The following is a 12,281-nucleotide window of genomic DNA, read 5'->3' on the forward strand; positions in this document are numbered from 1 at the left end:
CCACTAGGTTCCTCTGTCCATGAGATTTTCCAGGCAAGAATACTGGAGTGAGTTGCCCTGCCCTCCTCCAGGGGATTTTCCCGACCCAGGGACGGATCCCACACCTCTTATGCCTGCCATGTTGGCAGGCAGGTTCTTTACCTCTTGAGCCACCTGGGAAGTCCATAAAAAGGTGGTGAATTTTGTTGAATGCTTTTTCTGCATCTATGGATATGATCATTTGATTTCTTTCTCAGTCTTTTGACATGATAAATTACATTATTTAAAAATGTTGAACCAACCTTGCAGACCTGGGATAAATGCCACTCAGTTGTGGTGTATAATACTTTTATTCATAGTTGGATCTGATTTGCTAATATTTTGTTGAGAATTTTACATCTATGTTTATGAGAGATTGATGTATAGTTTTATTTTCTTCTGATGTATTTTTATGGTTTTATTATTAGGAAAATGCTGATCTTACAGAATGAGTTAGGAAGACTTCCTCTGCTTCAATCTTCTGAAAGAGATTATAGAGTTGGTAGAATTTCTTCCTGAAAAGTTAGATAGATTTCACCAGTGAACCCATTTGAGCTATGTGCTTAATTCTTTTTTTCTTTTGTTGACTGCACCATGCAACATACAAGATCTTAGTTCCCAATCAAGGATTGAATCCATGCCCCTTCTAGTGGAGGAAGCAGAAGTGCAGAGTCCTAACCACTAGACTACTAGAAAATTCCAGTGTGCTTAATTCTTGACACATGAATGCTGTGACTAAATGAATGTGATTCTATATGGAGACTTGATTACACTATGGGGCAATTGAAGGTAAAACAACAGCCTTGTACATATTGGCAGGAGCTTCATCTGCTGGGAGAAGTCATTCTCTAATGAAAAGCAGTTTGGAGCCTCTGCTTAGATCAGAGATCAAGCTTCTCTGGGAACTTCCTTCAACATCACTCACACACATCTACAAGTCTGAGCTTGAACATCAAGTTAGTATCATGTGATCACCTTTTATACCCTATGGCTACACTTGATTGGATCAGGGATGGACAACTGACATAAGCTGGACCAATCAGATTCTCTCTCTCTTTACGGGTTTGGGATAAGACCAAAAGGCAACTATCTAGTTTCTGCATAGAGTTGGAACTGAGGTGCTCTAGAAACAGGAGGTGTGGACCAGTTGTTTCTGGAGTTGTTCTGTCAGATATGGATAAAATTTTGCCTGGTAAGAGAGAAGGAAGGGGGTGGAAATTGATCAGGTTCCTGGGAACAAGCAGAATGAAGCTAAGGAACTTTGGGATGGAGCAGCTCAAAAGCTCTGACTGGGGCCCAGCAAAGGGCAAAGAAAGTGTATCATGGGTTTGGGACCTTAGATCTAGGGATGGAGTGGCTCCTGGAAAGGGAGCTGTTATGATTCAATCCTTCCTCCAGGGAACACAGTCAGCAGCAGACCAGAAAGGCAGGGAGGGGTCCTCGGAGAGAGTTGGGGATACTCCCTTTTGGGGTATCTCCACCATCCTCCTCAGAGGGCCAGGCCTTGACTTGTGTTGTGGGGAGGGGAAGAAAGTGATATGGAAGCTGAAGAAAAGATCCAAATCTGGGCTGGAGCAACCCAGCTTCCCAACATGGAGTAACTGAGGGCTGAAGCAGGACTGAGTCCAGTTGACCTCTGCTCCCGCCACCCTCTGTGCCAAGACCTTCAGCCACCAAAGGAAAATCATGAATGAAACCCATGACTTTGGAAACACAAAAAGCCAGAAGGATTTTATTTAAATAGGCTTTAATTAGAAGTGAACTGGAGAGTTCTGTATGCAAATGTATTTTGGTTTTTAATTTAGAGCCATCACCTCATCAACTCTGATATGTGAATGCTGTGTTTCAGTAGGTTGGTGTCCTCTCTGTGGGTAGGTCTGCGTGAGAACCCATCTATTTATATAGTAGATCTTTATGACCTCTTCCTGTCAGCCTCTGTGTCTTCTGTACTGACAAGGTGTGCTCTTGACTTTATTATTCATTCCCATTAACCATTCTTGAAGAATAATGAATCATCATCAGTCATCTTCCTTTTTCCAGTATCCCAAAAGCACGATGCCTGAAAGTGTGTGCAGGTGAGGCTGGGGTGGGTCCGGAGGTATCCTAGGCCACAGCCGCCCGTGTTCGTGTTCGGGACCAGGCCTCAGCTCTCGGAGTCCAGCGGGTAGGAGAAACCGGCCCAGGAGCCCCGGAAATGCAGGATCACAAACACCGCGACCCCCAGCAGCAAGATGACGCCCAGGGTCCTGAAGAGGATCCCGAAGAAGGCTCCGAGTTTCATGCTCAGTTGCTCACAGCGCTTGCCCCAGGGCGTGTAGATGGAGGAGGGCACACAGCTGGGGATAGAGAAGGGGGACGCGGTTAGCAGGGGTGGAGGCCAGCGCTGATCCTCCCCATCCCTCCTCTCCTGCCAAGGAGGAGGTTTTCCAGGCAGGCTGGGCCCCCCTCTAGGGGACGGGTGGAGTCAGCCCTGCTGCCCAGCTGATGGAAGACCACTGGGCAACCCAGGCAGCCGTGGGGTGAATTCACAGAGGGTCCATTCCACCTGGACCGCCCGGAGGGGGCAGGGCTGGCCGCAGGTGAGCATGAGCAGACAAAAACCCAGCCCTGCCCCTACCCCTCCATGGACCGGATGCGGAGCAGGCTGGGTGTATCTGCAAGTGGGGACACAAGTGGGGACAAGCGAAGACGCTCTTGTGATAAGAGGGCCCTCTTATCATAAGAAGCGAGGGCGCTCTTGTGATAAGAGGGCCCGGGTGGTGCTGCCCTTCTCCTTAGTAGGCCTTTGGTTCAGCGCACTCCCCTCACTACTGGTGATGAAGTAACAGGACAAAGGGCTCCAGTTTGAGAGGACCACCTTGAGTGGTAATCTTAAGGAGGGCCAGGTCTAGACCCAAGACAGAGGGTTCCGTTTCTACCAGGAGATAGCAGGCTGTCCACCCAAGAAGTAAAATCATGTGTAAGGGTTTGGCTTTGGAGCCTGGATCCTGCTACTTAACTTACTGGGTTTCTTATCCTCTCTAAGCTGCAGTTTTCTCATCTTTAAAATGGACAGAATACCCCCCTGGCCCCCAGTAGCTGGTCTGAGTTGCAGAGGTAATATACTATCTTTACTCTCCACCCAGCATGGGCACTCACACATTTTTTTCCATCTCCCCTTTTCTCTGATCCCTGTTCTCTCAATGGCAAAGGGGATCGTCCTAATTTTCAGACACCATGAGGTACCTGCAGCGGGGCCCATCTGGCAGGTGCTGGCACTGGCCTCCGTGCTTACAGTAGCCCTGACTGCAGGGGGACACGCAGGTGAAGCCACCCTGAGGGCTGTAGACCAGGCGGTAGTCCTTGTAGCCATTGCATTGCAAGTAAGTTGCCAGCATGCTCACATTCACTGTTGGGTAAGACACAAGTGAACATGGAAAACAACTGATTAACTGCAAGCCTATACCTTTATGATGAAGAATTGCATGTTCAGGCACTTATCCTGAGACATAATTGGAAACCACAGAAAAACTACATATGTTCATGAAGGTTCAGAGCAGCATGGTTTATAAGAGCAGCAATGCTTCATGAGAGTGGTTTTGTTGCTGCTGCTGCTACTACTGCTGCGAAGTCGCTACAGTCGTGTCCGACTCTGTGCAACCCCGTAGACGGCAGCCCATGAGGCTCCCCCGACCCTGGGATTCTCCAGGCAAGAACACTGGAGTGGGTTGCCATTTCCTTCTTCAATGCATGAAAGTGAAAAGTGAAAGTGAAGTCGCTCAGTCGTGTCTGACTCTTAGCGACCCCATGGACTGCGGCCCACCAGGCTCTTCCGTCCATGGGATTTTCCAGGCAAGAGTGCTGAAGTGGGGTGCCATTGCCTTCTCCGTGGTTTTGTTAAACAAAGCATATTGTGCAACTGATAAGCTCCAGATATGCATCGGTTAAGAGCGTATGCTGTGAAGTCAGCCAGACTGAACTGATACTCAAACTCTACTGCTAACTAGTTGTGTGATTTAGGAGAAATTTCTTAACTCTTTCAACATCAGTTTCCTTATTTTTAAAAGGAAACTACCTTGCTTAGATGTTTAAATGTGATAATATATGCAGAGTACTCAGCAGGTACCTGACACAGTAACCCTCAATAAATGGTCACTGTTAGTATAACATTCTGTCTAAAATATAGCATGTATGTTATAAAATATCAAATGAAATGTGTATACAATAGACAAGGCATTCAGCTCAGTTCAGTTGCTCAGTCGTGTCCGACTCTTTGTGATCCCATGAACCGCAGCACACCAGGCCTCCCTGTCCATCACCAACTGCCAGAGTCTATCCAAACCCATGTCCATTGAGTCAGTGATGCCATCCAACCATCACGTTCACAATTATTTGAGTAACGGGGAAGTTATCAAACATTAGGCATGACTTGATCCTTTTATCGTAAAAAAAAAAATAAATTGATATGTGTGAAGGTTCCTATGCATACAAGAAAGTTCAAAAGAATATGCGCAAAATGGGTTTGTCTCTGGGGTTTGGAATTAGGGGTGATTTTTTTTTTCTTTTTGTTAATCTGTGTTTCCTGAAGTTTCTATAACACATTGTACTTATATTGTAAAAATTGTGGGGGTTTTGTTTGTTTTTGCTACTAAAAGTCAATCCCCCATCTGCAAACACACATACACACACATAGCAGTTTGGAGGATTTCAAATTTTTGCCGCTGGGAGGGAGGAGGCTTAGCCTGGATTCTAGAAGAAGCTCTTGTTTGATCCAAGTAACAGCAGCTTCTGTTGGGTTTGGCATAGTCCCTGCCAGTTTCTGCCTGACTTCAAAAATTAGGGTGAGCTATTTCTTTCCTTCTCTGGCAAGTTTGCCAACCTATCTTATTCCTGTTCCAGCATAATTAGGGGCTGTCAGAGTTGAAAGGGACCTCGGAAATCCCATCTCATTTTCCAGGTGGGGGTACTGAGACCTGGATTGGGGATGGCTTTTGCAGAGGGTCACGCTTTTTCAGGAAGGGAGTCTCTGCCCATGGGCCAGGTCTCCAGCTTTCAACTTACTGTCTCCAGTTGGGGGGCAGAGGCAGAAAGAATGTCTTTGTTTATGTTTATAAAGTGCAATGGCCTTTTAACCCAATCATTAACAGTTTTAGAGAGAGAAAAACCTTGGCAGCGATGGAAAGCAGCAGCTGGGGATTATACACACGGGGACTCACCAAGCAGTACTTTGTGCTCCTGTTCTTAAATCTAGAAGGCTAGTGGGTAAAATGTTCACAGTTTTTCTCAAAAATTACAAACAACAACAACAACAAAAACTAAATTAACTTGCTTCTTATCTGTGGCCCACTGCAGAATACATTTCAGCTATGGGTTTGTGTGGGCTGCAGACCTGTGACAGGCTCTCACTGCCTACCTCCCCCCTCACCTATCCCAGGAGCTATCCCCCAGATAGTACTCACGAGCCATCACACTTCTTCCTGGAGATGGAGTGGAAGGCCACGTTGTTCCTGGGCCCCCCACTTCTCTTCCCCCTCATCTGGGGAGCCGGGGGTAAGAACACCTTCACCACTGCAGCCAGCAGCCGGTTGTTCAGGAAGTCAATGACAGGGCCCTCAGGGCGGTACTGGAACTCAGAGATGATGTTCCAGTGGTGAAGGGAGCTTCCTGAAGCTGGTGCTGTTGAAGGTTTACTGTATGGGAGGGGCACAGTGAGGGGCCGAGAGGAGAGGAGTCTGGAGGAGGACCCGGGACCAGGCAGGGACAGCCCCGCTTACGTTTCATCCACTTGTCTGTTCCAGAGAAAGGCCCACAATTCCAGGTTCTTCAGGCTATCGGCCACCTAGGGCAGAGATGGGGGTTGGGTGGGGAGTGGAAGCAAGGGTGAGGCCCAGTCCACAGAGGAGACCCTTCCCACTTCAATGAACTTATTCATCCCTGTCTCTCTCTCTCTTTTTTTTGTGGAGCCTCTCGGCTTTCAGGAATTCAGTTCCCTGACCAGGGATTGAACCCAGGTTACGGTGTGAAAACTCGGAATCCTAACCAGTAGGCCACCAGGGAACTCCCTATCTCCTTCTTTGAATATGAGGACACTGGACCACCAGAATGTTTCTCATCATTTCTTCATCCCTGCACCCCAGCTTAGTCTGGTGACTGGCACACATCCCTGCTTAATAGAAGTTTGTTGGTGAGTGAAGGACTTTCAATGAATAGCCCCTAACTTGCCTCTAATTCTTGACTTACCCATTCATTCTCTCCCCACCTGTATAATGAACATCGATTATATTTAGCCAGACCTAGACCTAGGGGACAGTCAGGTGCTCGGGATATCAGTATGATTTAGGAACAATCCATTCTCAAAGGCCATAGTGTGGCTCAGCAGACAAATGTCAACAGATTTTACCAGAGTGTAGAGTGCTGTAGTAGTAATAGCAGCAGTAATAATTATTTGGATAATCTTTTTTAACACATTGTGTTCTAGGCACTGAACTGAGCACTTTACATAATCATTTAAACCTTCATACAAACCATTGACCTAAGTACTATCATCATTTCTATTTTTACAGATGGAAGATCAAATAATTTGTCTAATCATTATACCTGCTCTAGTGAGTGGTAGTACCAGGATTTGAGCCCAGAAACGGCACCCCACTCCAGTGTTCTTGCCTGGAGAATCCCAGGGACGGGGCAGCCTGGTGGGCTGCCATCTCTGGGGTCGCACAGAGTCGGACACGACTGAAGTGACTTAGCAGCAGCAGAAGGATTCTATATGGGCTTCCCTGGTGGCTTAGCGGTAAAGAATCCGTCTGTCAATGCAGGAGACCCAGGTTCGATCTCTGGGTTGGGAAGATCCTCTGGAGAAGGGCATGGCAACCCACTCCAGCATTCTTGCCTGGAGAATCCCATGGACAGAGGAGCCTGGTGGGCTGCAGTCCACGGGGTCGCACAGAGTTGGACACGATGGAAGTGACCGAGCAGCAGTGGCAGCAGAACTCGAGAGCCTCAGTAACAACTACTGTGCCTGAGCCTGTGACTGGGCAATGGGCTAGGGCATGGGAGCCAGGAAGAGAACGTCCCTCAGGGAAGTCAAGGAAGGTTTCCTGGATGTGAAATGCCCTCTCTGTTTCTTCCATATAATATCCAAGTGCAGGTCCCAAGGGATGCCCAGAAGGAGAGGCTGTGTTGACCCAGTCACCTTGGACTCTATTTGTTGAGAGTTGGCCATCCCACCCCACTTGGAAATCTTCATCCTGGGCCTTCCTGCCTTCCTCACCCTCAGCCTTCCGTGGAGCAAGGTGCTCCTGCCTCCTCTGGCAGTAGAATCCAGATGGATGTTGAGACTCAGAAGGCACAAGCCAGGGCTAAAACCTTGCCTGAACCTGCCAAGGCCCGCCCCCCACCCAGAGCTGCAGCACTGACCTAGGCATTGATATCTGCTTGGGAAGCATTTTCGTCTTCAGTGAGAGAGAGCTGGATGATCCTTAAAGGAAGCTCTGGAGATGGGAAAAGCAGATTCATAATTGCCTCACAGGTTTACCTAGCCCAGAGAGACCACCCTATCCTACACTGACAGAAGGTCCCAGAAGAGGCGGCCAAGTCTGCTGACCCTCACCCTAGTGCACCCTGGACGATGGTCAAGGTTCCCCTGACTTGTGCTGAGCTGTGAGGTCACCTTCGATCTTTCCCAGCAGACCGCTCAGGCTGGCGATTCCTGCTGTGACAGTCGCCACCCACGCGCTCCCATAGCCTACAATCTACCACCACCTGAGGGAAATCTGGAGCTCTGTCCTGTGGGTTTGAGGGATTTAGCCTGGCCCCTGGAGTCCCCCAACTTCACCCAAGGCAAGAGAAGTGGGGATGGCAGAGGATCTGGTCTTAACCTTGATGGACGGTTGGAGTGAAATTGTTCCCAGCCAGGAAGCAGCAGGCGTCGGTGAAGGCTGAGGGGCAGGTGCAGACGGGCTGGCAGCCCAGAGTGTGGGAGACGGAGCAGAGGCCGTTGTTGCAGCAGTATTCCTCAGGGCAGGACTTGTCTGACAGAGGAAGGGTTTCTCCAGAGCTGCAGGGGGAGCGAGAGGTCAGCAGCGCCACACCAGGCACCACCGGGCGGGCCCCAGCCCAGGGAAAGCTGTTCCCAGGACAGGCTAGGTTTCTTTCTCGCAAAGCCCGTTTAAACTATGTTCTGTTTGTGGGCCACTCTGAACTCCAAACTATCCTTCTTTTTCCAGACATTTCTTTGCCAGGCAACCCTTTTTTTCTCTGCTAGGTAGGGGTTCTCTCATGTCCGCTGAGGGAATGGAGTGTTTATCAGACTCTCCCCATCAGGAAAGGGCCCTCTTCCAGGAAAGCCCACCAGCCTGTTTTCTTCACTTCTGTCCCCTTTTCTGCATTTATGAGGCTGTGGTTTTACCCTCTCTGGTCTCTGCTCTGAATATGTAGTGGTCTCCAGATTTCACTGGGGTGCTTCAGGGGCTTAGTGGACGCCTCTCCGTGATGTCCCCAGTGACTCTGGTGGCTCAGAGGTCAAGGGACAGATGGCAGGAGGAGGACTCAAAGGGAAGATGAGGCACCCATGCTGCCAGATGCCCACAGCAGCCCCTGCCCCCAGGTGTCCTGAGACCCTGGGCCTGGCATATCTGAAAATCCCCAGGAGCCTGAGGGCCCGCCGCCACTGGCTTCTGGTTCCCTGGATGCTGCTGGAAGTCTCCTCCCCTCTCCAGGCTTCAGTCTCCTGCCCTGGGTTTCTCCCAACAGTGCCTCAGGGCTGCTCTGCTCTGACCCCTCCCCCAGGCTTATACAACCTCTTCTCCTTCAACTTCACACCTACAATACCCACCTCACCTCCTTACCATACCTACCTGCACTGAACATTCTAAAGCCTCACTGGAAAGTGGGAAGAAATGGTTTGCCCAGCTGTGTTAGGCCCTCCCTCGAGACATCACCTGTCCCCAGAACTTCCTGCCAAGGCCTTGTTCCCAGCTCACATGCACAGTGATGTCCATCCCCAGTCAGGTTCGGGGGGCAGGCCTTGCAGCCCCTCCCAGAAATGCACTTCACATTCGGGAAGCACTGCTCGTCACAGGGGTCTTTGGAGCAATTGCAGTAGCGGCCGAAGGTATTTCCATCGCACTTGCAGTCCGCCGCCTAGAATGGGTTGCTGATCACTGGGTGGCCAAGGAGCTGGACCATTAACGGTTTCTGGCGTGTTGCTGTAACCCACCCTGTTGGTCTGAAAACCTATGGATCCCAAGTCCTTGTCTTAATTATGTCGGTATCCAATGACCACCTTCTCGAACAGGCCCTGGGCCCACCCGACCCTGTCAAGGGCAGACTGTCCTCCAGGCCGTGCGGCCTCCCTGGGCCATCCTGAGCTCTGTGCCCAGGCCCTGCCCTGGGGTCCCAGCCTCTTCCCTCTCACAGCAAATCCCCTTGCCTGAAATCCTTTCTAGAGTAAGATGGTGGCTAAAAAAATATTCTCCCATCTCTTTAATACTGGATCCCACATAAGCCCTGGTTTGCTGCTCTCCCTTCCCTTGCTGACTCCCACCCAAGAAGGAGACTCCCTGCCGAGCATGGCGAGAGCAAGCGGTAACTAGATCAAGGGCACAGGGAGGGGAACCAGCCAGATTCTCAGCAAGTTCATGTCTCTCTTTTCTATCTCCCCTACTAGACGACGCTCGAAAACTCCCTGAAATGGAACCTTTCAACACTTTCTACTGTCAAGTCTAGATATCTTGGGATATCTAAAATGCTGTATGGATTTTAATTTCTCCCCCTTCCCACCCCCCCCCCACTCTGTATTTTTTTCATTTTCTGCCTTCTGGACTCCTCTACCTCGGTCCCTTCAAGTGGGGATTCTCTGCTCATGCCTCAGGAGGAGGGTGTGTATGTGTAAGATGTGAAAGAGGTGGTGGGTGGTGGAGTGCTGCCAGCCAAACACTTTCCTTTCTGGCTCCCCTCAAAAGTGACAAGAAAAAACAAAAGAGACGGGGCCAAATTCATGACTTAGGCCAGGTATCTTGGCTAAAAACTTGAATGGAGAAGGATTTTCTCCAAACTGCTAAAGAGATGCTTCTTTCGGTTGGAAAGTGAAGTCGCTCAGTCGTGTCCGGACTCTTTGCAACCCCATGGGCTGTAGCCTACCAGGCTCTTCCATCCATGGGATTTTCCAGGCAAGAATACTGGAGTGGGTTGCCATTTCCTTCTCCAGGATATCTTCCTGACCCAGGGATTGAACCCGAGTCTCCCGCATTGTTGGAGGAAGAGAGTAAAAGGGGAAAAAAGTTTTGGGCGGGGGGACTAAGATCAGAGGGGATCTGTACTTCTCTTCCCAATACCGTGAAAATGACTCCCCCCGGCAAAAAAAAGTAGCTATGCAGTGTTTCTCTGCAGATGGGACCCTAAGCCAACTCACAGGAGGTTTCTTTTGTCTGAGCAAAGCACAGAAGCCATGGAGCCTGAAGGGAGGGCCCATGGAGCTGGGAGCTGTGTAGACTCAGGCCCAGGGACTGCACAGGCACCTTCCTACCCCACGCTTCACTGTCTTATTCCAGAACCAAGGAGCGGAAACAACTGGGAAACTCCAAGAAAGCCTGAGGTGGAAGTTTCCTACCAACCTGGCTGAATGGGAGCTGGGAGATAAAAATTCAGTTGAGCTACAAGCATTAAAGAAAGTTCTTTCGTATACTTTCTTAAGTTTGTGACCCGAGGTTGGTATCTGCTCCACTGACTACCGCCCCTCCCAACACACATCTGACACAAAGGGGCTGAAGGACAACACCCTTTCAATTCCTACTTCCTTTCCCCTCCACAGGGAAACTCCCCCTACTCCCGTTCTCTAACACTCACCTCCAAGGAGGAGTTGCTCACCCAGCTGGTCTGGTTGTACAAACACTGGCTCTCTGCCTTGCACTCACAGACCACTGTCCTTGGCTTCAGTACAGACGACAAGCTTCCCTGGTCACTGCTTGCTAGAATCTCCAGAGTAAATGGTTCCAGCAGCTTTGGTGTCCATAGCAATGTCCCATTCTCTGTCCCAAGGAAGACAAGATCGTTGAGAGTTGGGAGCCCCATCTGCTCTTCTGTCTGATACCTCAGGTGTGGATGATGGATTTCCCCCACCCCTCTCGACCACCCCTCTGATCTTCTGTGGCGTTTCCTTGAGCAAGGTTAGTTTCCTGGGGTGGCCCTGATTACACTCCAAACTGGAGGTGGCACCAGCCCATCTCAGTGGTTGTGGGGCAGCCCTCCACAAGCAGAACGCAGTTGCCCCGCCCCTTGCAGAGACCCCTGGGCTTGCACCAGAATGGCTCATCAGGAGGGGGATGGAGGATGAAGGCCAGGATCCTCCCAACACTTGCTCCCCACCTCCCAACACTTCCCCAGACTAAACTGCAGGCCAAACTGATTTCAGCTTCACAGCAGCCCCAACCCCGCCCTGATTTCACTTAAAGACTCTTCTGACCCAACCTGTCTTGTGTATTTAAGAACGTCTCCTGAAAACAGTCGATTGAGAAGAGCTGATAGTAGGGAACAGATGAGTGTAACTTCCAGGCTGTCGGTCTTCAGGATAGGAGCCAAGTGGGCGGGAAAATTTCCTGGTGCCATTAATTTGACACCTGGGAGGATGCAATGTAAAGCAACAGGGTGCAGCCAAAGCAGTCCCTTCTTATGCACAGAGAAAGAAAATGAGTCAGAGACGTGTTCAGAGTTCAGAATAAGGTCCCTAAGGGCTTTGGTTTAGCAAAGAACAGTCACCAGCTTAATTAGTGCTGGCAGCAGAAGGCAAGCTGCATGCCGTGGGCTTTGACTCTTTTTTTTTTCCCTTTGGCCACGCTGCACAGCTTGTGGGATCTTAGTTCCCCAACCAGGTTTGAACCCAGCCCCATGGCAGTGAAAGTGTAAGTGCTGAGTCTTAAACACTGGACTGCCAGGGAGTTCTCTGGGCTTTGACTCTTGAGCCAGATCATGGTTACGGGCCTGAACTGGGGTCTTTACACCATTCCTATGAGAGAAAGATGAAGCTTTCCTTGGCCCAAGCACAGAAAAGCAGACGAGAGACAAAGTGAGGTAAACACGGTTGACAAACATAAAAATAGTGAGAAATGGACCAGATAAAGGTTTTGTATTTCCTTAAATCTTGTTCCATGTGATATCCTTCTTTTAATAGATAGGCAATGTTTTAAATTTAGTACCTGTTAATTGACATATTTATTCTAATAATTTGTTGATTACATGAAGATGATAACATATTTCAAGACTGAGATGAAATGAATCTTTGAATAAGT

The 12,281-nt window shown here is 49.5% G+C and overlaps 1 protein-coding gene across 1 annotated transcript in view; it reads right to left on the bottom strand.

The window, feature by feature from the left end:
- Positions 1-2,161: 2,161 nt before the first annotated feature.
- MUC4 (mucin 4, cell surface associated) overlaps positions 2,162-12,281 on the bottom strand; it is a 48,260-nt gene continuing 38,140 nt past the window's right edge. Inside the window, 10 exon segments of the mRNA XM_052645190.1 lie at positions 2,162-2,354; positions 3,244-3,408; positions 3,954-3,971; positions 5,469-5,687; positions 5,772-5,836; positions 7,414-7,487; positions 7,875-8,027; positions 8,030-8,053; positions 8,979-9,138; positions 10,843-11,024. Of these exon segments, the coding sequence (XP_052501150.1) occupies positions 2,162-2,354; positions 3,244-3,408; positions 3,954-3,971; positions 5,469-5,687; positions 5,772-5,836; positions 7,414-7,487; positions 7,875-8,027; positions 8,030-8,053; positions 8,979-9,138; positions 10,843-11,024 (1,253 nt within the window).

This window comes from Budorcas taxicolor, chromosome 1 (assembly GCF_023091745.1).
Source record: "Budorcas taxicolor isolate Tak-1 chromosome 1, Takin1.1, whole genome shotgun sequence".
In the NCBI taxonomy this organism is placed as follows: Eukaryota; Metazoa; Chordata; class Mammalia; order Artiodactyla; family Bovidae; genus Budorcas; species Budorcas taxicolor.